The sequence below is a fragment of the Ranitomeya imitator genome, chromosome 1 (assembly GCF_032444005.1).
Source record: "Ranitomeya imitator isolate aRanImi1 chromosome 1, aRanImi1.pri, whole genome shotgun sequence".
NCBI lineage: Eukaryota > Metazoa > Chordata > Amphibia > Anura > Dendrobatidae > Ranitomeya > Ranitomeya imitator.
In genome coordinates, this window is record NC_091282.1 from 637,027,747 (window position 1) to 637,053,921 (window position 26,175).

Here is a 26,175-nt window from a genome sequence, read left to right on the forward strand (position 1 = left end):
TTCAAGTACTTTATTATGTACATCTTTTTCTTGGTGTTTATGGATCTTACTGTAGGTCATGCTTTGGGTTGAACCCCTGTCTTTTGCTATTATGTTGGATGGTGCCCTCCATCTCTTTGTTACGAAAAAGTAAAACAGTGCTCCTTCCCTTCCGAGCCCTCCCGTGTGCCCAAACAGGAGTTTACCCCAACATATGGGGTATCAGCGTACTCAGGACAAATTGGACAACAACTTTTGGGGTCCAATTTCTCCTGTTACCCTTGGGAAAATACAAAACTGGGGGCTAAAAAATAATTTTTGTGGGAAATTTTTTTTTAATTTTTACGGCCCTGCATTATAAACTTCTGTGGAGCCCTTGGTAGGTCAAAGTGCTCACCACACATGTAGATAAGTTCCTTAGGGGGTCTACTTTCCAAAATGGTGTCAATTGTGGGGGGTTTCAATGTTTAGGCACATCAGTGGCTTTCCAAACGCAACATGGCGTCCCATCTCAATTCCTGTCAATTTTGCATTGAAAAGTCAAATGGCGCTCCTTCCCTTCCGAGCTCTGTCATGCGCCCAAACAGTGGTTTACCTCCACATATGAGGTATCGGCGTACTCAGGACAAATTGTACAACAACTTTTGGGGTCCATTTTCTCCTGTTACCCTTGGTAAAATAAAACAAATTGGAGCTGAAGTAAATTTTTTGTGAAAACGTGCAAACCACCCTTGGGGGTAAAGGGGTTAATTCACGAATAATGATCCTGCATTCAGTGTGCATTATGCTGCAGAGAAGCATTTGCAATTTTAAGGGGCGTGTTTCACAGGGTAATTATGCTAAGTAGCTAAACACAAGCCGCAGAGGATACACTATTTTTTTCGTACTGGAAAAAGGTGATTCAATCTTTGCTTTACATTAATATTTTAAAAAAACAAAATACAACAATATATTTTTTTACATTCTATGGACTAGAAAATGTCATAATTTGATTGATTATATATTATACTAGATGGTGGCCCGATTCTAATGCATCGGGTATTCTAGAATATGCATGTCCACATAGTATATTGCCCAGCCACGTAGTATATTGCACAGCGACGGAGTATACAGCACAGAGCCATATAATATACAGACTTAAAATAAAAAATAAACATATACTCACGTGAAAGAAACCCCGATTCTTCCCACATCACCAATCCGTGACGTAACTACACAGGCACAGCTCTCCGGTGCCCCCTTTGTCCCTCAGGTCAATAAGGGAACTGCACCTAGAGCAAATGACTGCCGGTGAGGCTGCCCTGTTACCCACGCAGGGTATTCTAAGATTCGCAATCAGAGTAAAAGGATCAGCGCAAAATTAATTTATGATTTAATTGCCTTAAGGGCGCACTAGGTAATTACAAGAAATATACAGTCAAAATATATCAAGAGTTACAGTCAGAGTAAAATATAACAATAATAATACAAGGCTTAAATGTATAAAGCTGGAGGTCAATTTACCAGGTTGAAGGTCGCTTGTGCTGCGTTCCGCAGGTCCAAGACATAGTTGCCGGGCAGCCCCCAGAAAGCGTGTGCTTGCTCCCCTCTGGCTGGCAAACCCTAGTTCCATAGTTAGTCATCTTCCTCTGTTCTGAGTGTCTCTCCAAGTGTCCTCAGCTCTTAAACCTTCCGTGTCCCTCCCCCCCTGTAGCTGGGTGGGCTAGCCTTCTCCACCCCTCAGCTTCCCTGCAAGATTTATTCCAATATCTAATAAATGGGATAACTGCTCTCAGGGTGGTCGGATCAGTACACGGGGGGTACCAGCGCATGAGGTTTGTTCTGCCAGTCGTATAGGGATCAAACCTGGACCCATTCGGTCGCTGTGGGAGGCTGATCTCCATATCTCAGGTTTCAGAACTCCCATGGACCCGGGAGTTGCACTGTCAGATGCGCCAATTCTTTGGGGCGAGGGGGATATTTTTTTATAAGCCTGTACCTCAGACGATGCATCCATAATTCACGATTACATGTTGGAGACGGTTCTCCTGGAAGGCCATAATAGACGTGTATCCTTTAGTCACTTCACATGCGTGCTTTAATTAAGCCCCCAGGCACCTACTTGTACCCTGCTTGGGTGGCTTCCTCATTGAGCTTTGAAGTACCTTCTGCCTGCTACACTGAGCTTAAACCCATTACCATGTTAAAAGGAACCTTATTCATGAGAAAAGGTGGGGGCCAGGAGCACTCATCTCTGCAGACCTGTGACCAGGAGACAAAATGGAGTCACGACAATCTCCGTTAGTATGCCCGTCCAAGATGGCGGCGGCTCCCTCATCACACTCACCCTCCGTTGAAGTCCTGACCCTGTGTGCGGTGCACGCATCAGCTTCCGGTCCCAGGGTTGGTATGGGCGCAGGACCTGTGATGACGTCACGGTCACATGACCGTGACGTCATGGCAGGTCCTTGTCGCATACCATCCTTGCCACCGGAACCTGCCGCTTGCATGGAGCAGTTACTGGAGTGTCGCGGGGTCGGGAAAGGCGCCGGAATGTGAGTATATGATGATTTTTTATTTTTTTAAAATTATTTTTAACATTAGATCTTTTTACTATTGAGGCTGCATAAGCAGCCTCAATAGTAAAAAAAAGTTGGTCACACAGGGTTAATAGCGTTAATGGAGTGCATTACACCGTGGCATAACGCGGAACATTAGCGCTGCCATTAACCCTGTGTGAGCGCTGACTGGAGGGGAGTACAGAGTGGGCACTGACTGTGGGGAGGAAGGAGCGGCCATGTTGCCGCTGAATCAGCGACTTGGATTCTATGACAGACAGAGGCTGCGACCAATGAATATCCGGGACAGACAGAAAGACGGAAGTGACCCTTAGACAATTATATAATAGATATCCATCCAGCGATGGGGTCCCCGATAACCCATCGACATGCTGAAACCGATCATCTCTATTAGAGGAAAAAAAAAAAGTTTAATTTACAGCACAATATTGCGTTAAAACTTAAAGGGAAGGTGCCATCAAAAAAAATATTTTTCCAGCGATTGAAAAAATGTAAAGAATTAATGTTTACATTTTCTTAAAAAATATTATCAATTGTTTATAATTTAGTAAAATATGAAAAATTTTAAAAGGTTTGGCATTTCCACTTTTAAACACTAGGGGGAGCAGCTAATGAAATTTGACCTAGTGTACAATTAGCTCACATTACAGCACTGCAATAATTATGGGCGGAGTCTGCTGACGTGTGTGATGTCTCCTCTCCTCCCCTTCTGGGTGTTTGCTAAGGGATAAGAGAAGATGATATTCAGGAACCCAGCGAGCAGCCATTTTGTTGGTGACTGCAGAGTTATACTGGCCAGTAGACAGTCACAGAGGATGGCAGGCAGCAAGGATTCTGGGAGATATGTGGTGGAGAGAGCAGGGTGACAGCAGCACAGAGTATTTCAGGAGAGCAGTGTGCAGGTCTATGGGGGGGCCCCCTGCTCGTTGCGCGGAGCAGCCAGGGATTATACATAGAGCGCTGTCTTTTATACACATTGATGGACCGTCTGCTTGTCTGCTCCACAGAAATCCAGGAAGCATTTCTGCATGCAAAGACCCCATTCCCCTCCTCAGCTCCTGTCCTGGCGATGTGTGATAGCGAGGCGACAGGCGCAGTCCGGGGTGACGCTGGGGGAAAATGTAGCCATATAGTAATGATAAAAATGGGACCCCTCTCTTCAGCTGCCTCACCAGCCTTCCCCTGACGGCACCTAACTGGAGGTCATGCTGCCCCCTCTATTACCCCAGACCTGTGTGCAGGTGCTCAGCCAGAACCACCATAGAATGGGTCCCCTTTCTGAAGATAATACTGCCATATAGATCACACAATACTGTTATATAGTTCTCACATATCATCATATAGATCGCAAATAACGCCATAGAGTTCTCACATAATACCGCCATATAGAGCACACTTAATACCGCCATATAGAGCACACTTAATACCGCCATATAGAGCACACTTAATACCGCCATATAGAGCACACTTAATACCGCCATATAGAGCACACTTAATACCGCCATATAGAGCACACTTAATACCGCCATATAGAGCACACTTAATACCGCCATATAGAGCACACTTAATACCGCCATATAGAGCACACTTAATACCGCCATATAGAGCACACTTAATACCACCATATAGAGCACACTTAATACCGCCATATAGAGCACACTTAAAGGGAACCTGTCACCAGAATTTGGCGGGACTGGTTTTGGGTCATATGGGCGGAGTTTTCAGGTGTGTGATTCACCCTTTCCTTACCCGCTGGCTGCAATATTGGATTGAAGTTCATTCTCTGTCCTCTGTAGTACATGCCTGCACAAGGCAAGATTGCTTTGCGCAGGCGTGTACTATGGAGGACAGAGAATGAACTTCAATCCAATATTGCAGCCAGCATGCAGCCAGCGGGTAAGGAAAGGGTGAATCAAACACCCAAAAACTCCGCCCATATGACCCAAAACCAGTCCCGCCAAATTCAGGTGACAGAGTCCCTTTAATACCGCCATATAGAGCACACTTAATACCGCCATATAGAGCACACTTAATACCGCCATATAGAGCACACTTAATACCGCCATGTAGAGCACACTTAATACCGCCATGTAGAGCACACTTAATACCGCCATGTAGAGCACACTTAATACCGCCATGTAGAGCACACTTAATACCGCCATATAGAGCACACTTAATACCGCCATATAGAGCACACTTAATACCGCCATATAGAGCACACTTAATACCGCCATATAGAGCACACTTAATACCGCCATATAGAGCACACTTAATACCGCCATATAGAGCACACTTAATACCGTCATATAGAGCACACATAATACCGCCATATAGATCACACAAAACAGAGGAGGAGTGCATAGGAGAGGATTAGATACACAGCTCAGCAGTCAGTATCACACAGGACAGTATTAGATACACAGTTCAGCAGTCAATATCCCACAGGAGAGGATTAGATACAAATTTCAGCACAGGGTAGGATTAGATACACGTCTCAGCACAGTATCACACAGGACAGGATTAGATACACAGCTCAGCAGTCAGTATCATACAGGATAGGATTAGATACACGGCTCAGCAGACAGTATCACACGAGAGGATTAGATACACGGCTCAGCAGACAGTATCACAGAAGATAGGATTAGATACACAGCTCAGAAGTCAGTATCACACAGGATAGGATTAGATACATGGCTCAGCAGACAGTATCACACAGGATAGGATTAGATACACGGCTCAGCAGACAGTGTCACACAGGATAGGATTAGATACACAGCTCAGCAGACAGTATCACACAGGATAGGATTAGATACACGGCTCAGCAGACAGTATCACACAGGATAGGATTAGATACACGGCTCAGCAGTCAGAATCACACAGGAGAGGATTAGATACACGGCTCAGCAGACAGTATCACACAGGATATGATTAGATACACAGCTCAGCAGACAGTATCACACAGGATAGGATTAGATACACGGCTCAGAGTCAGCATCACACAGGATAGGATTAGATTGCCTCTCCCCCTCCCACACTGATACTTCACTGCTCTGCTGCTGAGTCCTTTCTCCCTCCGTCCTTGGTCTCCTCCTCCTATAACCTCGGGGCTCCTGTGATTATACTGGGAAAATGGAGCTCACAGATGCATTGTGAGCTCCAGAAAGATGGTGCCAATCTCCTGCCTCTGCTGTGATGTGGACGGCCCAGGGGACGTGGCCAAATCACAGGAGGGAGCAGCTCAATGTAAAGTATAGGGTCGGATGCCGACCAAAGATGCCTATGCCCAGGGCTGCTGTATTTGCAGAGTGTAAGTGTCGTGCAGCTACACTTACACTCCTGCAAAGCAAAATGGTGGCGCCCAGTGGCTGAAAAAAAAATTAATAAAAAAAAATGTTAAAGTAAAAAAATGTAAATTTGTATTAAAAATAATTGTTTATATAAGCAATAATTTTTAATACAAAAAATAAAATGCGGCACCTTCCCTTTAACAATATGATGTTTCTGACATTGTAGTTGTACCTGCTGTCGAAGACCCAACACTTATTTTAAACAGGTTTGAGGTTTTTTTTTAACCTTTCCTATATAGCTCGGCATTGGAGCTGTATACAATTTTTCACCAGCACATGGGCTGCAAATCTTCTCAGCTCCATATGATTTTACAATCGGAACCTGCAGCCTCCTCCGTACCATCAGCCACAGGAATAAGACAACTAGAGACCAGAGCGCTTCCAAGAAGAAGTAAAAATTCTCATAAAATTATATTATTTTATATAGTATACACATGTAACACTTTGCACAAAAAAAAAAAAAAAAGTTTTGAGAGCGCAAGGAAAAAGTCAAGAAAAAGCCATTGATCCTGCAGATTAAAGTGTGCTATGTAATACAAGACGTAAAAAAATCTGTGCTAATCCTGGGATTATCAGACAAGTTACGTAGCAATCGGCAAGCTCCGCGCGGGACGAGGCAGCCTTCAACTGCGAGGACAGATCATGACGATATCCCAAAACTCAATCCCATAACTTGAGGAATTGTTGGATATTTTTCACATTTTTTTTTTTTATGGCCGCCATTGTGAAGTTTTTAAAAGCTCATTTGTTAAAAAAAAAAAAATTAAATCCTTATTGCAGGTGTTAAAAAGAAAAAGGTCTTAAATATTCGTTCGCCCTTTTTCTTTCGAGGGGCCGTCCTTAATCTCTGGCAATCAGATTAATGTCCGGGGTCTCAAGAAGCAGGACATGGGTCATTATGAGGCTACCCCCCAAGGAGTCCCTGGGTCGTTAATAGCCTACATGTTGTGCAGACCCAGACCTGCGACTGACAGCTATAGCATGGGCATTCTTTGTCTTCTAGCGATTCCCTGTCCTGATATGATAAAAAAGGCACCGACTACGTGTGTGATTATCCTATGCAGGTCTCCTCCCTGATAAGAGCCTAAAAGGATCACTTTAGGGTCTTCTTTAAGGTCACTATATAATAATGAAATGCTCGAGGGTGGGGGCAGGGGTAGATCGGGGGATGGGGGGTGCAATCTGGTCATCTGGTCCCTCTGGATTCAGAGAGGCAGGTACCCCAAATCAGTGGCACAATATGTGGGGTTAAAGTTGGTGAGGGGTCGGAGAGGGAACATGATCGGGTCTCTCCATAGAAAAGGCAGTTCTGTGGTGTCCCTGTGACGGTTCCTGCCCGAGTCCTGGTGTCCACGTCCCTTCTCGTAGAATCCGCCTGCCTTACCACATCTCTCCTCGGCCAAGAGAAAAGAGCTAGTGATTGAGAAGGTGGAAGAGGAGCAAAAATATGCTAATTTCTCCGATCCCACTTTATGGCTTTACTCAGCAAAGGGCTGGAACATGTTGAGCTCGGAAAACTCCTCGTTGTTGTAGCTGGAGGTCTGGTCTCCCAGCATGGACAACATGTCCTAGACGGAAGGGTAAAAGAGAAAGTCACAATCGACTTTGGATTTTTTGCACCTTACATTATGTGCGGGTATGCAACAGCACAGGCGTACATGGCATCAGCGTTCGACTTACTGGAAACACCTCTGACTGGCCAGCCTGTGGCTGGATGTGAGCTTCTGGGTTGTTCTGGCCGTGATGTTGACTCTGGGGCCACTGGGACCACACTGCTACCGCATCTGCTGCCCGAGACTGGAAAGGAACGCGAGGCTGGCCCACCTCTGCGGCTGAAGATACGACTACATGTCAGGAGTAGCATATTGCTGCACAACACTACACAGCTGACCCATCCCACTCGTCGTCACATTCATCCATCCATCCCTCGACATCATTCATTCACCCATCCATCCCTGCGTCCACCTATCATTCATCCATCCCACTCATCGTCCAATCCATCCCTGCGCCTCCCCCCCCCCCGACAGCATTCATTCATCCCTGCATCTCCCGACATCATTCATCCCACTCATAGTCCCATTCATCCATCCATCCCTGCGTCCCCTGACAGCATTCATTCATCCCACTCAGTCCCCCCTTTCATCCATCCCTGCATCCAAAATCATTCATTCACCCATCCCTGCGCCCCACTCACCGTCTCATTCATCCATACCCACGCCCCCCAACATCATTATTCCTTCACCCATTCATCCCTGCGTCCCCCCCGACATCATTCATTCACCCACCCCTGCGTCCCCCCCCGACATCATTCATTCACCCATCCATTCAGCCCTGCATCCCCCCAACATCATTCACCCATCCATCCCTGCGTCCCCAACATCATTCATTCACCCATCCATCCCAATCACCGCCCCCATTCACTTATCCATCCCTGAGCCCCCCCATCATTCATTCATCCATCCATCCCAATCACCTACTCATTCACTCATTCATCCCTGTGTCGCCCCAACGTCATTCATTCAACCATCCATCCCTGCATCCCCAGACATCATTCATCTATTCATCCCACACAGTCACATACATCCATCCATCCCTGCATCTCCCGGCATCATGCAATCAACCATCCATCCCTGCGTTCCAACCCCCGACACAATTCATTCACCCATCCATCCTTTCGTCCCACTCACTGTCCCATTCATTCATCCCTGCGTCCCCCATCATCCATCCATCTAACTCATTGTCCCATTCATCCATCCCTGCGTCCCCTGACAGCATTCATTCATCCCACTCAGTCCCCCCTTCATCCATCCCTGCATCCAAAATCATTCATTCACCCATCCCTGCGCCCCACTCACCGTCTCATTCATCCATACCCACGCCCCCCAACATCATTATTCCTTCACCCATTCATCCCTGCGTCCCCCCCGACATCATTCATTCACCCATCCATTCGTCCCATTCATCCAGCCCTGCATCCCCCCAACATCATTCACCCATCCATCCCTGCGTCCCCAACATCATTCATTCACCCATCCATCCCAATCACCGCCCCCATTCACTTATCCATCCCTGAGCCCCCCCCATCATTCATTCATCCATCCATCCCAATCACCTACTCATTCACTCATTCATCCCTGTGTCGCCCCAACGTCATTCATTCAACCATCCATCCCTGCATCCCCAGACATCATTCATCTATTCATCCCACACAGTCCCATACATCCATCCATCCCTGCATCTCCCGGCATCATGCAATCAACCATCCATCCCTGCGTTCCAACCCCCGACACCATTCATTCACCCATCCATCCTTTCGTCCCACTCACTGTCCCATTCATTCATCCCTGCGTCCCCCATCATCCATCCATCTAACTCATTGCCCCATTCATCCATCCCTGCGTACCCCTCAATATCATTTATCCCTGCATCAACCTCCACTTCCTCAAATCATCCATCCATGCGTCCTCAACCACATCGGTCATTCATCCCTGCATCCCCCTCCACATCAGTCCATTGAGAGTAATAGAAAACGTTTTATTGAGGACCTGTCACCACGTTAAGTGTCCAGTTTTGCCTTCTTATTCCCACTGCTCCTGAATATTCATTTTTTCTTAAATCTTCCTCACGAGCCCATATTCAAGCGTTTTAATTTAGTACTAATTATTACTGTCATTACAAGAGAGTGTGGTTAAAAAGTGGTAATTATGCAGAGCAGTCTAAAGACCAGCCCCAGGGCATCCTGTGAGCCACGCAACCTTATAAAGAGGCCCATATCTCTTGAACCGTATGGTGGAATAAAAGGAAACAAACTGAAGTACACAGAGCAGTGGGAATAAGATGGGCACACATAGGCAATTTTTGAACTGGTAACATACTCTAGAGGCCTTTTATTTATTTTTTTTTACCAAAGTTGTTGCTCCTAGTGGCCAGGTTGGGGTATGTGGCCCCAGCAGGAGAAGAAGTTGAACTCTGAGAAGACAATGGGCTGAAGTTGGTAGGAGTCGTCTGGAAGTTGCCCATGCCGAACGGAGGAGACTGGGTTTTTGCCGCCTGCAAATAAAATACCAAATCAGTACCATATGTGTGGTGTAAAATCAAAGACTATGGAAAATGCATCATTTCTACCTGTGCGGTGAAGGATGGACGTGTGCCAGAGCTCCAGTTGGTGCCGGTGACTTGTGTGGGGCTGGCATGCCGCGATATCTGGGCAAGAATCTGCCCCGTAGACACCGGCTGCTGGATAATGTTCCCTGTAGAAACCAGCCCACCGCTCCTGATATATATAAAACATCCCACAAATATCTTAAAGGTCTCTGGTGCCCACTGGTGTTCATACACAAATCAATCATATCCAGGGTCAGAAAACACTACATTGAGTGAGCATTGGCGCACAAGTCACACAGGGGCACATGGGACCCTCAATCTCACGCACTAGGGTGGAGGGGATCTTACCTGAAATTGTCCCCTGCACGGGGGGCAGGCGTGAAAGTGTTGACTTGCGGGAAGAGTTGCTGGTTTCCGGGGACCCCACTAGGATTAAGAGCTTTATTCTGGTCTATAAATGTTAAAATGAAACATCAGACATAAAAAAATAAAAAATAAAAACAGACTACACTTTGTAAAAATGTAAGACTGCAGATCAGACAGGATTTGTTTGTAGTCTGTTACCATGGAAACTCAAAGATTTTTTTTTTTCTTTAATAAAAGCCTTAACGGTAAGAAATGCTTTAATTGTGTTTCATTCCTAAAGCAATGGTCATACCTGTGTTAATGGTGCCATAGATCTCGGCAAACCTCGAATCTCTCTCTTGTCCGTAAAGCCCGTCTGACTTCTCTAATTTGCTGTGATCAGGAACGGTCGCCGTCACTGGCTGAACTGGTACCTTTAAAGGAGAGAAAAAAACGTAACCTAACATGTATGCCGGATGTCCGTAAGGGGGATAAGTCAATTAGTAGGTTAATTTGGGATTTTAACGACAGCTTTTAGATGCACATAAAATCTTCATGTGAGGAGAGAACATAGTAAAATGAATGCCGCCATGTTGGCGTCTCACCTGTGCATGGTTGAACGCTCCCAGATTATCTCTACAGGGAACGACGTCCAGGTCTGGCTGTGGTAGAGGCTGTTGCCTGCGCCCAAAAGAAGAATTTGAAAAGGTAAAAGTTCTTCTCAAAGTTTTAACTTAGAGAACTCACAGCTAGTACAGAGCAGTCAGACCTGACAAGCAAAATACAGTACATTACCTTGTAATACCACTCCTATCCACATGGTGTGCCGTTACAATGCCACTCCCATCAACTTTTACTCAAGCATATGTAGCAGAATTACCTACAGTGCCCTCTAAAGGTTCACATTGCCTGGTCCTTGAAATTTTGGGGCTGTGTACATCGCATATTCTTAAATGTGATAGCCTCACTCACCTAGCAGACAGCTGTCCCGGAGCTCCCATTTCCAGAGAGTGTGGAATGCTCTGGGCTAGTGGTGGTCTCTGCATAGAGCTGGCCAAGGCTGGTCGTGACTCCTGGTTGGAGTTCCTAGGGAAAAGAAAACATTCGATTCAGTGGAAAAGGGGTAATAAAGGGTTAATTCCCATCTTCACAGATGGGTATTGTTGAATAGTGCTTGTAAAAACAGCATTCTGGCAATTTACACTTTAAACTTTTCTGTAGTTTTGGAGATACACACTTTTCTTTAGGTCACCGCTCGTTGCCTTGCAGACCGACCACCACTGCTAGACAGAGGTACATGTATAGTACTTTCAATTTCTTTTCTATTTAGTGGGTAAGCTTTGCTTTGAAGCTGGCCAGGTTTGTTGGAGCACACGGTTGCCTCCTAATCCTGTGCAGTGCTTCAAAACTAGGCAGCAGCAGCGGCAGTCGGTCTCCAAGGCAACGAGTTGTAAACAAAAGTGTTACTATCTCAGGAATGACTGAAAGTTTTAATAAATTACAAGTGTTTGTTTTAACAAGCACTATACGACACTATCCATATATGAGGGAGAACAACCCTTTACCCAGCCTGTGTTTGTCGGTTCCTTCTTACGGTATATTTCAGAGTCCCATCGTACTATAAGCTTGCCGATCACTTACTTCACGTTGGTGTTAGTGCAGATGATATACTCGATCTCATCGGAGTAGGGATTCTGGAAGGTGAACGAGCTGGTTCTCATTAGCAGCCATTCACGGCTTTTGGATCTGAAGCGGAACATGACGGACAGAACCTGGCCTTTTAATTTCACCACCTGCAGGTAGATACCATGAATGCTGTTGTAGCATCATGCACGTAAAGGAGTTTCAGAAAATGCCGATTCTATCCAATCTTAGTGGGTAATATTTTAATTGCCACTCAGATTAAGCATTACTTTGACTCGGCTTCCGAGGCATACCAGACAGTGTCAGAACCTGTCCTCTCCATCTGATCTCCATTGGTGCTCGTGCAGGAGTTTATTCCCCAAGTCTTATCTATAAATCAATCAAGCCTTCTATTTCATGGTCAGATTCTTCACCAGGCCCGGGCAGATGGGTATCACAACTATCTAATTATAGACTGACTGATCTTTTGAATTCCACTCTAAGTTTAAATTCTTTATTGCCATATGACAGCTACTCAACTATGGCCCTCATGATTTTCGATAGGGCTTACATTTCCCCAGAGGTCAAATCTAGGAAGTCTCTATCGGCTAATCCCTCTTATCCCAAATGTTTACACTCTCAAGCTGACATCTTTCATTGTCTCTGGGATTATCCGAAGATACAGGAGGTTTGGGATATGCTTCTTCGCCATCTCACCAACAACTTCAGCATTCGCTTTACATTATCTCCGGAATGGGATTTAATATTTTTCCACGGGATCAACTACATGGACTCTCTGCTCAGCAACGACGTGTTTTAACTATTTGGGCAGCGGCTACCCACAAGAGTATTCTGCATCTGTGGGCACAGGACGGAACCCCTTCACTAAATCTAATTTTCTCTAAGGTAACATGTTTGTTTAAAATGGATTAGATTGAGTCCATACTTCATAAAGAAAGTCATACGGAACATTTTTTCCTCACATGGTCCTCCTTATTGAGCGGCAGCCACTATCAGTTCGTCAAGCATTACATGGTTGACTTCAATTAACCGATTGGTATATGAGAGAGCATATATTTGTAACACACCTATTAGGCTTACCTAATTAAACCTGCAGGGTTTCCGACGTGCCTTTGGGGGGAGAGAGTTGGGGTCGGGATTGATTGTTATACTGAATAATCCCGTCTTTTGAATATTTCAAGCTACACTTTCTGGATATTATTATGCCCTTCTTTGTCTTTATATGCTATGTATGTTACTGATTTTTATCTTGTTTGCAGACGGTTATAAAAATAATATTAAAAAAAAGATAATGCCGATTCAACTCCTGGGTCATCACAACTTACAAAATATCTCGCTATGGCAGTCACAGATCATGGTCGACCTGCTGGGATAGCAAAGGTTAAAAAGGATCGATAGCAACCGGGTCATTTGATGTTCATATGTGGGGCCGTGAGGAGACCCATGGCCGGACCTCAAAATTTGCACATGCGTGAAAATGGTCCAAAATCTGATGTGCAGATTACCTGCTGAAAACTGTCTCTTAACAGCTGCTCGTCCTCAGGGTGGGCGAACTCCACAATGCTTTTTCCTAGGAGCTCCTACAATGTAATGAAAACGGATTACTAATATTGTACAGGAGGAGGGGGACGTGAGCTGTGACATCACCTATTGTGAATGGTGGATCCTGTGTTATCAGCTGTATATAGAGATATTAAGTCCCTGTACAGTTGTGGCCAAAAGTATTGACACCCCTGCAATTCTGTCAGATAATACTCAGTTTCTTCCTGAAAATGATTGCAAACACAAATTCTTTGGTATTATTATCTTCATTTAATTTGTCTTTAATGAAAAAAAACACAAAAAGAGTTGTCCTAAAGCCAAATTGGATATAATTCCACACCAAACATAAAAAAGGGGGTGGACAAAAGTATTGGCACTGTTCGAAAAAACAGGATTTTTGGTTGCTTACCGTAAAATCTGTTTCTTGAAGCCTCCATTGGGGGACACAGGAACCATGGGTGTATGCTGCTGCCACTAGGAGGCTGACACTATGCAAATAAAAAAGTTAGCTCCTCCTCTGCAGTGTACACCCCACCGACTGGCATTATACTCTTCAGTTAGTGAGAAAGCAGTAGGAGATAATGAAACAAGGTTGGAAAAACATAACCACAAACTTGAGAACTGTAACAGGAGAACAGTCATAGAACAGATAACAACAGAAAACATTGGGAGGGAGCTGTGTCCCCCAATGGAGGCTTCAAGAAACAGATTTTACGGTAAGCAACCAAAAATCCTGTTTTCTTTATCGCCTCTCATTGGGGGACACAGGAACCATGGGACGTCCCAAAGCAGTCCCAAGGGCGGGAAAAAACAGACTTCCATCAGGTCAGAGGACTCACCACTGCCGCCTGCAGGATCCTTCTGCCTAGGCTGGCGTCCGCCGATGCATAGGTATGGACCTTGTAAAATTTGGCGAACGTGTGGATGGAAGACCAAGTTGCCGCTTTGCAAAGCTGTAGGGCGGAAGCCCTGTGGTGCACCGCCCAGGAGGCGCCGACTGCCCGGGTAGAGCGAGCCTTAATCCCAGGAGGGGGCACTCTGTTCTTGACCCGGTAAGCCTCCAAAATTGCCATTCTGATCCATCGAGCAATAGTCGCTTTAGAAGCCGACTGGCCTCTGCGCGTGCCATCAGGAATGACGAAAAACGAATCCGTCTTCCGGAAAGAGGATGTTCTATCCAGATAAATCCTCACTGCCCTGACGAGGTCCAGCTTGTTCAACGATCGCTCCAGAGGATGAGTCGGAGCTGGACAAAATGAAGGTAGAACGATGTCCTCGTTGAGGTGGAAGGTGGAAACCACCTTAGGAAGAAAAGAAGGTGGGGGTCGGAAAACCACCTTGTCCTGGTGAATGACCAAAAACAGAGGGCGGCAAGACAGTGCCGCCAGCTCGGAAACGCGGCGAATGGACGTGATGGCCACCAGAAAGGCCACCTTCCAAGATAACACTGATAGAGGAATCTCTTTAAGAGGCTCAAAGGGAGAAACCTTCAAAACGTCCAGTACTAGGTTTAGGTCCCATGCCTCCACAGGGGCCCTGTACGGCGGGACGGCGTGGGCTACCCCCTGAAAGAAGGTCTTAACCTGTGGCCGAGAGGCCAAGGACTTCTGAAAGAGGATGGAAAGCGCAGAGACCTGGCCCTTCAGGGAACTAAGAGCCAGGCCCGAATCCAGCCCTGCCTGAAGGAAGGCCAAAAGAGAAGGCAGGGAAAAAACCATAGGCGGAACGCGGTTGGACTCGCACCAACGGAAGTAGGCCTTCCAGGTGCGGTAGTAGATCCTGGAAGACGAAGGCTTCCGAGCCTGAATCATGGTGTGAATCACCCGGTCCGAAAGGCCGGACGCTCTTAGAACCGCGGTCTCAACAGCCACGCCGTTAAACTGAGCGACCGAGAATTCGGGTGGCAGATCGGACCCTGGGACAGCAGATCGGGCCTGTCTGGAAGGTGCCAGGGAGCGTCCGCGAGACTGTTGACGAGCTCCGCGAACCAAGCTCTCCTGGGCCAATCCGGGGCGATCAGGATGACCGGCACCCCTTCCGCTTTGATCTTCTTGAACAGCTTGGGCAGTAATGGAAGAGGTGGGAACAGGTAGGGCAGCTCGAACTGTGACCAAGGAATGGCCAGAGCATCGACGCCCACTGCGAGAGGATCGCGTGACCTGGAGACGAATTGCGGAACCTTCCTGTTGATTCGAGACGCCGTGAGATCCACATCCGGAGTTCCCCATCGAAGACAAATCTGATGGAAGACCTCCGGATGCAGGGACCATTCCCCTGCCGCGAGACCCTCGCGGCTGAGGAAGTCGGCGGCCCAGTTTTCCACGCCGGGGATATGCACCGCGGATATCACCGGAACCGTTGCCTCTGCCCAAAGGAGGATCTTGGATACCTCGGCAAGGGCCAGGGAGCTCCGAGTCCCCCCCTGATGGTTGACATATGCCACAGCCGTGGCGTTGTCCGTCTGGATCCGGACTGGAAGGCCCCTGAGGATCCTTTCCCAATGACGGAGGGACAGAAAGATGGCCCGAATTTCGAGGACGTTGATCGGCAGAGCAGACTCCTGCGGCGACCAACGGCCCTGAACCGTCAGGTGGCGAAAAACCGCACCCCAGCCGATCAAGCTGGCATCCGTTGTCACCACCTGCCAGTGAACCGGAAGGAAGGACCTGCCCTGGGAGATGAGAGGAGACGTCAGCCACCAGTTGAGAGACCGCTTGACCCGAAAGGAGAGTCTGATCGGCCGATCCAGGGAGAAGACCGACCTGTCCCACTGAGACAGAATGGCTTGCTGAAGGGGTCGAGAATGGAATTGGGCGAAGGGAATCGCTTCCAAGGTAGCTACCATCCTCCCCAGAACCTTCATGGCCGATCGGAGGGAGGGAGGCCGAGGACCCTGGAGCAAGAGTATGTCCTGACAAAGGGTGGATCTCTTGTCCTTGGGAAGGAAGACTCTGGACTGACGAGTGTCGAAGAGCATGCCCAGAAAGATGATGCGCTGAGAAGGAATAAGGCAGGACTTCTTCCGGTTGACCAGCCATCCGAAACGGGAAAAGGTGTCGAGGACAATGGACAAGCTTTCGCGGGCCTGAGCAAAGGACGGAGCCTTGATGAGGATGTCGTCGAGGTATGGAAACAGGACCAAGCCTCTGACTCTCAAAATGGCCATCAGCGCCGCCATGATTTTCGTGAACACCCTTGGCGCGGTTGCGAGACCGAACGGCAGGGCGACGAACTGAAAATGATCTTGTTGCACTGCGAAGCGCAGGAAACGGTGATGTCCGGGAAATATTGGAACATGTAGGTAGGCGTCCTGGATATCTATAGAGCATAGAAATTCCTGAGCCTCCATGGAAGCAATTACTGAACGAAGGGATTCCATCCTGAAGTGTCTCCGGCGAACCCTCCTGTTCAGCAATTTGAGGTCCAGAATGGGACGAACCTTGCCGTCTTTTTTCGGTACCACAAAGAGGTTCGAGTAGAAACCCGTGTACCGTTCCTTTTCTGGGACGGGAACAATTACCCCGGATTTGAGCAGAGAAGCGATGGCTGCGAAGAAGCCCGGAACCAGAGCGGGATCTTTTGGAGGACGAGATTGGAAGAAACGATCTCTGGGTCGGGAGGCGAACTCTATTTTGTATCCCGAGGATACAACTTCCCTGACCCATGCATCCTCTACTGCGGAAATCCAGACGTCCCTGAAACGGAGAAGACGGCCCCCCAACCTGGGAGTTGGGCTGGAGTCTTGCCGAGAGTCATGCGGAAGTGGATCTTCCAGTCCTGGGCCTGGACGATCTACCCTTGGAATAGCGAGGACGCCAGGACGGAGTGGGCCTGAAGGACACCGCCTTCTTCTCTGTGGCCTCTTTTGCTGCTGGGAAAAAGCGTTTGATGCAGCGAAGCGACGAAAAGGCCGAAACGAGCGAAACTGCCGTCTAGGAGGAGGGCGACGAGGCTTAGCCTGGGGGGAGAAGGGAACTTGTGTCCCCAGTGGCGTCCTTAATGATCTGGTCCAGCTGGGAACCAAAGAGACGAGAGCCCTGGAAGGGCAGACTAGTGAGGGACTTTTTGGAGGACAAGTCCGCCTGCCAGGCCTTGAGCCAAACGGTCCGGCGGATGGCAACGGCATTGCTGGAAGCCTGAGCCGCACAGGACGCGACATCCAGGGAGGCGGAAACCAGGTATTCGCCAGCGTGGGAAATCTGGTTGGCAAGTTCCGCTAATTGCGCGGGAGGAGCCCCGTCCAGGATACCTCGCCGTAGATCCTTGGCCCATTTTGAGATGGATTTTGAAGCCCAAGTGGAAGCAAAGGCTGGGCATAGCGCTGCTGAGGCCGCTTCAAAGGCAGATTTCGCGAAGGATTCTATAACTCTGTCGTTAGAATCCTTCAGAGACGCTCCGCTGGACAGTGGAAGCACCGTGTTGGTGGACAGCCTGGAAACAGGGGGATCCACCGAGGGAGAGACCGTCCAATTGGCGGTAAGATCTGGTGAAAAAGGATATAACACCCCCAGGCCGGGGCGGGCGGCGAGATGGAACACGAAGAGGACTCAGACCGACGTTCCTGTCTGGACCTTTTGTAGCTTGGCAAGGAGGTCTCGGGTGGCGGATCCTGCGACCCGCTGGCCACGGCAGGGGTCTGCAGGGGTAACCGATCCAGCGCGGACACCAAGGTTTGAGATACCCGTGTTAAATCAGCCACCGTTTGGGACAGAGAGGCGGCCCAGCCTGGGATGGGGGGATCACTCTCGGGCGGAACGGCCGGGGGATCCTGGGCAGTGGGAACAATCGGGTTGCTGCAGGACTGACACAGCGGGGAGGACTGACCTGAGGGAAGTTTGCTGTTACAGGACGAACATGCAAAGTACGTGACTAAGGCAGAAGAAGAAGAAGTAGGGGGGCGAGAGCGGCCCCCTTTAGACGACATTTTGAGAGATCCCGAAGATGCCAGTGGGTTAGGGGACAGTGGGGCAGAGAAGGGTGTCAGTCTGCAGTGCAGCTACTCACGGACCCGGTCCTGGAAGATGTCCCACTTGTCCTCGGTGGAGAAATCCCCTGAGGTGCTGTATACTGCAATGCTGAGCCCACAGAGGATGCGGGCGAAGGAGCGTGGCGCGCTGCGTGAGGCACTTCAAGGGCTGCTGCTGCTGCTGTGGTGTGAAGCGATGCTCACACCAGACAAGTGTCCCACGAGGAAGGGGGCGGAGCCAGACGCAGAGGCGCCGGTGGGCAGGACACAGTATGTCGGGCGGGAAAAAAAGCCCGCCCGCAGAAGCGGAAGTGAGGGATCCGACGACCGGAAGTAGGCCCCGGCCGAAGCCGGGGTCTAAATTAGGGACCAGCGGCCGGGAAAACGAGTCGCGGCGCCGGTACAGAGTGCCGGAGCAATGCGCCGCGCCGGGAGGCTGGCGGCACAGGCGCCGCAGCCTGTCAGGCTGCGTCGCTGAAGGGCGCCGCAGATAAGCACCTCCTGCGGCGCCGGAGCGATGCACCGCAGCGATAAGCGGCGCGATAAGCGGCGCGATAGACTGCAGGGCTGCCGCGCTGAGGACTGTGCCCAGTGAAAAACCGCAGCGCTGGTAGTGCGCCGCGGAATGGAGCGTACGGCAGCCAAGGGCTGTCTAGAAAGAAGGTGCTGGTCACGGGAAAAGAGCGCTGCGGCCAGAAGGGGCCCCGCGCTGGAGCAGAAAGGCCCTTGTATTATAGGGAAAAATGCTGGAACTCCAGGATCACTGATAAAATATCGGCCGCGCCGCAAAGGATACGGGCGATGACCGGGTAAGAGAGGGTCACCGTCTGGGAGCCCTTAACAAGAACCCCCCCCCAATAAGGATCTGGGACGGGATAGGGGAAATACTCACCTAAACGTCCCACGCCGGTACTAACCTTAAAAGGGGGTGAGACGTCCAGGGAGCTGATGGACGTCCTCGTCTCCTCCAACCGACAGGCTCTGGTGGGCGAGTGGGTGGGGGACGGAGCCAGGACCGGGACTTCTGAGCACGCTTGTGTGCCAGGATCTTGGTCCTGGAGAGGGATCTATGAGGATACGGGGTGGCAGTACACACCGTACTCATAGTCCGCTTGTGGGAATACAGGTGTGACTGCTCACCCTGTATCCCTTCCGGAAAAACCTGAAAGAAAACGACGCACATTGAGGTAGATAAGGGTCTATTGAAAGACCCGTGTCCACCTCCTACTGACACTAAGCTAAACTGGAGAGTATAATGCCAGTCGGTGGGGTGTACACTGCAGAGGAGGAGCTAACTTTTTTATTTGCATAGTGTCAGCCTCCTAGTGGCAGCAGCATACACCCATGGTTCCTGTGTCCCCCAATGAGAGGCGATAAATAAATCATGTGATGCTTCTCTAATTTGTGTAATTAACAGCATAACTGTAACTTACCTATGGCACCTAACAGGTTTTGGCAATAACTAAATCACACTTGCAGCCAGTTGACATGGATTAAAATTGACTCAACCTCTGTCCTGTGTCCTTGTGTGTACCACATTGAGCATGGAGAAAAGAAAGAAGACCAAAGAACTGTCTGAGGACTTGAGAAACCAAATTGTGAGGAAGCATGAGCAATATCAAGGCTAAAAGTCCATCTCCAAAGACCTGAATGTTCCTGTGTCTACCGTGCGCAGTGTCATCAAGAAGTTTAAAGCCCATGGCACTGTGGCTAACCTCCCTAGATGTGGACGGAAAAGAAAAATTGACAAGAGATTTCAACGCAAAATTGTGCGGATGTTGGATAAAGAACCTCGACTAACATCCAAACAAGTTCAAGCGGTCCGAGGGTACAACAGTGTCAACCCATACTATCCGTTGGCGTCTGAATGAAAAGGGACTGTATGGTAGGAGACCCAGGAAGACCCCACTTCTTACCCCGAGACATAAAAAAGCCAGGCTGGAGTTTGTTAAAACTTACCTGAAAAAGCCTAAAACGTTTTGGAAGAATGTTCTCTGGTCAAATGAGACAAAAGTAGAGCTTTTTGGGCAAAGGCATCAACATAGAGTTTAGAGGAGAAAAAAAGAGGCATTCAAAGAAAAGAACACAGTCCCTACAGTCAAACATGGCGGAGGTTCCCTGATGTTTTGGGGTTGCTTTGCTGCCTCTGGCACTGGACTGCTTGACCGTGTGCATGGCTTATGAAGTCTGAAGACTACCAACAAATTTTGCAGCATAATGTAGGGCCCAGTGTGAGAAAGCTGGGTCTCCCTCAGAGGTCATGGGTCTTCCAGCAGGACAATGACCCAAAACACACTTCAAAAAGCACTAGAAAATGTTTTGAGAGAAAGCACTGGAGACTTCTAAGGTGGCCAGCAATAAGTTCAGACATGAATCCCATAGAACACCTGTGGAGAGATCTAAAAATATCAGCTTGGAGAAGGCACCCTTCAAATATCAGGGACCTGGATCAGTTTGCCAAAGAAGAATGGTCTAAAATTCCAGTAGAGCATTGTAAGAAACTCATTGATGGTTACCGGAAGCGGTTGGTCGCAGTTATTTTGGCTAAAGGTTGTGCAACCAAGTATTAGGCTGAGGGTGCCAATACTTTTGTCTGGCCCATTTTTGGAGTTTTGTGTGAAATGATCAATGTTTTGCTTCATTCTCTTTTGTGTTTTTTCATTTAAGACAAATTAAATGAAGATAACACCAAAGCATTTGTGATTGCAATCATTTTCAGGAAGAAACTGAGTATTATCTGACAGAATTGCAGGGGTGTCAATACTTTTGGTCACAACTGTACATGAGGAGGTGAGCTGTGACATCACCTAGTGAATGGGGGATCATATCAATGAGTACATGGGAGTTAAGTAACATATTTACCACTGTCACTTACCTGTGGCTGGTAGCCAACAGTTGCAGCGCATCGGTGGTCCACAAATGTGAACATACCATCCACGTTGTGCCTAGAGATGAACTCTATGGGCTGGCAGATGCTATTCATGTCTGTGCAGGATGGGGAGCTTGTTACCTGATGAATGGGAAATAACAGTACATGCCATGTAGAATACAACAGCTTACATACCTGTAAGAATCGGGACTCACCTGTAGCCGGCCGATGGCCACCAGGCAGAACTTGCTGCTCTGTCCGGCATCCTGGTCGTCGTCCGGCAATGTGACACCTGTCGATGTCAGAGTCACCCATTGTATGGATCACACATTCAGACCTCTTCTATAAAGGAAGTAGAATGATATACAAAGACCTACCTGCGGGCGGCCATGCTTTTATATATCCCGTGCAATGCACAACCACAAACTGAGGCTCGCCGTCCTTAGGGGGACCAAGGCCGTTCCTTTAATGCAAAATAAAATAAAAAAAAAATACAATTGGGGGTCACCAAGAACACTGTCAGACTGGCATTACTACACACCCCACTTAAAAAATATCTGCCCAGTCACCTGTTTCTGTTCCTCATGAAGCTGAGGCGGTTCATGGAGGCCTGATCCACAACAGCATTCCCACATCTGAAAGAAAGGGATAAAGTCCGAGCTTGTAAAATCGCTGTCAGACGCAGGGCTTACATAGGGTCCGGGTGTACGAAACAGGCTCAGGCACAAGCAGGCTCAGGCACAAGCAGGCTCAGGCACAAGCAGGCTCAGGCACAAGCAGGCAGCTCCGATCACGGCTGGTCAACAGTTAGCACTCTGCTGACAATTTCTGACTGTGGTATTAACATTGATTCTTTGTCTGTTTACTACTCTGTGACCTGCTCCCCCAGCCGACATCTTGTTCATGTCTGTGACTTACTCTCCATATGGGTGCCGTCATTTTTGGGGGCAGCGCAGGCGCAAATCCATAGTCCAACCCTTGCAGCATCACAAAGCGTCATTATATAGTTGTGCTGGGTCCAATAACTGGCCACATCAGGGATGGCAGTAACCACAGTCACAAATCCACTCTCAGCTTCACAGACCTGAATTCAGGGGCCCTCACCTCATCCTGCAGATGAACGACCTACGGGAGCCCATACACATTCTCATGGAGGACTGCTGACCCTCTTTCTTCACAGTGCCGGTTTTTAGATCCAGGATGCGCCCTTCGAGTTTAAGAGAAATAACAAGTAGGTGACATGATGTGCCGAGAATAGCACCTGCCGCCAGGTGTAACACCAAGCACCTAAGAACACACCTGTCATGGCATTCTCTGCGGTGGAGAGCTGCTCCCGGAGCTTGTCCACATCATCAGGGTGCACTTGGTCATACACGTTGCCCCCAAACCATTCTGTCTGCGGCTGGTTGAGGACGGGGGTCACCGAGTCCGACACGTAAACAATCCTTCCAGTCTCGCAGGACACCACAAACAGGAAGCCGTCCGCAGCCTCCAGGATCAGGTGTTTCAGCTCCTGTACGGTATGAGACAGAAAAGATGACTATCTGGCCTCTAGAAGAGCCCAAAATAAAAAAACATAAAAATACAAAAAATATCATTAAAAAACAAACAAAAAAACAGCATGTAAAACGCAAAACCTAAAATATAAACATAAATCATATTTGGCTTCACTGCGGTTTTAACCCCTTAGTGACAGAGCCAATTTGGTACTTAATGACCGAGCCAATTTTTGCAATTCTGATCACTGTCACTTTATGAGGTTATAACTCTGGAACGCTTCAACGGATCCTGCTGATTCTGAGATTGTTTTTTCGTGACATATTGTACTTCATGTTAGTGGTAACATTTCTTCGATATTACTTGCAATTATTTATGAAAAAAACGGAAATATGGCGAAAATGTTTAAAATTTTGCAATTTTCAAACTTTGTATTTTTATGCCCTTAAATCAGAGAGATATGTCACGAAAAATAGTTAATAAGTAACATTTCCCACATGTCTACTTTACATCAGCACAATGTTGGAAACAAAATTGTTTTTTGGTAGGGAGTTATAAGGGTTAAAAGTTGACCAGCAATTTCTCATTTTTACAACACCATTTTTCTTAGGGACCACATCACATTTGAAGTCATTTTGAGGGGTCTATATGATAGAAAATAATGAAGTGTAACACCATTCTAAAAACTACACCCCTCAAGGTGCTCAAAACCACATTCAAGAAGTTTATTAACCCTTTACGTGCTTCACAGGAACTGAAACAATGTGGAAGGAAAAAATGAACATTTAACTTTTTTTTGCAAACATTTTAATTCAGAACCATTTTTTTTATTTTCACAAGTGTAAACACAGAAATGTAACCATAAATTTTGTTATGCAATTTCTCCTGAATACGCCAATACCCCATATGTGGGGGTAAACCACTTTTTGGGCGCACCGCAGAACTTAGAAGTGAAGGAGCGCCGTTTGACTTTTTCAATGCAGAATTGGCTGGAATTGAGATTGGACGCCATGTTTCGTTTGCAGAGCCCCTGATGTGCCTAAACAGTGGAAACTCCCCACAAGTGACACCATTTTGGAAACTAGACCCCTTAAGGAACTTATCTAGATGTGTGGTGAGCACTTTGAACCCCCAAGTGCTTCACAGAAGTTTATAACGTAGAGCCGTGAAAATAAAAAATCGCTTTTGTTCACACAAAAATGATCTTTTCGCCCACAAATTTTTATTTTCACAAGGGTAACAGGAAAAATTAGACCACAAAAGTTGTTGTGCAATTTCTCCTGAGTACGCTGATACCCAATATGTGGGGGTAAACCACTCTTAGGGCGCACCGCAGAGCTTGGAAGAGAAAGAGTGCCGTTTTACTTTTTCAATGTAGAATTGGCTGGAATTGACGGACGCCATGTCGCGTTTGGAGAGCCCCTGATGTGCCTAAACAGTAGAAATCCCCCACAAGTGACACCATTTTGGAAACTAGACCCCCCATGGAACTTATCTAGATGTGTGGTGAGAACTTTGAATGCCCAAGTGCTTCACAGAAGTTTATAATGCAGAGTCGTGAAAATAAAAAATATTTTTTTTTTCCACAAAAAAAGATTTTTTAGCCTCCAAGTTTTTATTTTCACAAGGGTAACAAGAGAAATTGGACCCCAAAAGTTGTTGTCCAATTTGTCCTGAGTATGCTGGTACCCCATATGTGGGGGTAAACCACTGTTTGGGCGCACGGCAGAGCTCGGAAGGGAAGGAGCGCCTTTTTGGAATACAGACTTTGATAGAATGGTCTGCGGGCATTATGTTGCGATTGCAGAGCCCCTGATGTACCTAAACTGTAGTAACCCCCCACAAGTGACCCCATTTTGGAAACTAGACCCCCCATGGAACTTATCTAGATGTGTGGTGAGAACTTTAAATGCCCAAGTGCTTCACAGAAGTTTAGAATGCAGAGTCGTGAAAATAAAAAATATTTTTTTCACAAAAAATATATTGTAGCCCCCAAGTTTTTATTTTCACAAGGGTAACAGGAGAAATTGGACCACTAAAGTTGTTGTCCAATTTATCCTGAGTATGCTGATGCCCCATATGTGGGGGTAAACCACTGTTTGGGCGCACGGCAGAGCTCAGAAGGGAGGGAGCACCATTTGACTTTTTGAGCGCAAAACTGGCTGTCGTGTTTGGAGACCTAAACAGTGGAAACCCCCCAATTCTAGCTCCAACCCTAACCCCAACACACCCCTAACCCTAATCCCAACCTGATCCATAATCCTAATCACTAACCCTAACCATAATCACAACCCTTACCCCAAAACAACCCTAATGTCAACCCTAACCATAACCCTAATCAAAACCCTAAATCCAACACACCCCTAATCCTAATCTCAACCCTAACCTCAAACCTAACCCTAATCCCAATACACCCCTAATCACAACCCTAACCTTAACTCTAATCCCAAACCTAACCCTAATCCCAAGCGTAACCCTAATGCCAACCCTAACCCTAATACCAACCCTAATCCAAACCCTAACCCTAATCCCAACTCTAACCCTAACTTTAGCCCCAACCCTAACCCTAAGGCTACTTTCACACTTGCGTCGTTTGGCATTCTGTCGCAATCCGTCGTTTTGGACAAGAAACGGATCCTGCAAATGTACCCGCAGGATGCGTTTTTTGCCCATAGACTTGTATTGCCGACGGATCGTGACGGATGGCCACACTGTTATGGCTGGCAATCAGGCAACACAGCGTGCAGTAATCAGCGCACATACAGAGATCTGGCAAAAACCCAAAACAATAGGACGAGCTCTGAGACGTGGAATCTCTGTAGACTGCAGTACCTGAACTGTCCTCACACAACTGGAAGCAGCAGTGGATTGCGCCTATCACTACCTATGCAACTCGGCACTGCCTGAGGAGCTGACTAGCCTGAAGATAGAAATACAAGCCTGACTTACCTCAGAGAAATACCCCAAAGGAATAGGCAGCCCCCACATATAATGACTGTTAGCAAGATGAAAAAGACAAACGTAGGAATGAAATAGATTCAGCAAAGTGAGGCCCGATATTCTAGACAGAGCGAGGATAGCAAAGAGAACTATGCAGTCTACCAAAAACCCTAAAACGAAAACCACGCAAAGGGGCAAAAAGACCCACCGTGCCGAACTAACAGCACGGCGGTGCACCCCTTTGCTTCTCAGAGCCTCCAGCAAAAGATAATAACAAGCTGGACAGAAAAAAACAGAAAACAAACTAGAAGCACTTATCTAGCAGAGCAGCAGGCCCAAGGAAAGATGCAGTAGCTCAGATCCAACACTGGAACATTGACAAGG

At 47.6% G+C, this 26,175-nt stretch overlaps 2 protein-coding genes across 3 annotated transcripts in view; both read right to left on the bottom strand.

The window, feature by feature from the left end:
• Positions 1–1,749, bottom strand: part of LOC138638121 (cathepsin K-like) — a 128,892-nt gene extending 127,143 nt beyond the window's left edge. The window contains exon 1 of the mRNA XM_069727149.1: positions 1,483–1,749. Within this exon, the coding sequence (XP_069583250.1) occupies positions 1,483–1,601 (119 nt within the window). The 5' untranslated portion in view covers positions 1,602–1,749. The remainder of the gene's footprint in view (positions 1–1,482) is intronic.
• Positions 1,750–6,276: 4,527 nt separating this feature from the next.
• Positions 6,277–26,175, bottom strand: part of ARNT (aryl hydrocarbon receptor nuclear translocator) — a 60,252-nt gene continuing 40,353 nt past the window's right edge. For both annotated transcript variants that reach the window (XM_069727198.1, XM_069727190.1), the window contains exons 6-21: positions 22,654–22,867; positions 22,459–22,561; positions 21,924–21,989; positions 21,732–21,817; positions 21,570–21,646; positions 21,361–21,495; positions 13,483–13,557; positions 11,975–12,126; positions 11,306–11,419; positions 10,939–11,014; positions 10,647–10,767; positions 10,337–10,439; positions 10,010–10,157; positions 9,790–9,934; positions 7,565–7,716; positions 6,277–7,452 (exon numbers count right to left, since the gene is read on the bottom strand). In XM_069727198.1, coding sequence (XP_069583299.1) covers positions 7,363–7,452; positions 7,565–7,716; positions 9,790–9,934; positions 10,010–10,157; positions 10,337–10,439; positions 10,647–10,767; positions 10,939–11,014; positions 11,306–11,419; positions 11,975–12,126; positions 13,483–13,557; positions 21,361–21,495; positions 21,570–21,646; positions 21,732–21,817; positions 21,924–21,989; positions 22,459–22,561; positions 22,654–22,867 — 1,857 coding nt within the window. In that variant the 3' untranslated portion in view covers positions 6,277–7,362. The remainder of the gene's footprint in view (positions 7,453–7,564; positions 7,717–9,789; positions 9,935–10,009; positions 10,158–10,336; positions 10,440–10,646; positions 10,768–10,938; positions 11,015–11,305; positions 11,420–11,974; positions 12,127–13,482; positions 13,558–21,360; positions 21,496–21,569; positions 21,647–21,731; positions 21,818–21,923; positions 21,990–22,458; positions 22,562–22,653; positions 22,868–26,175) is intronic.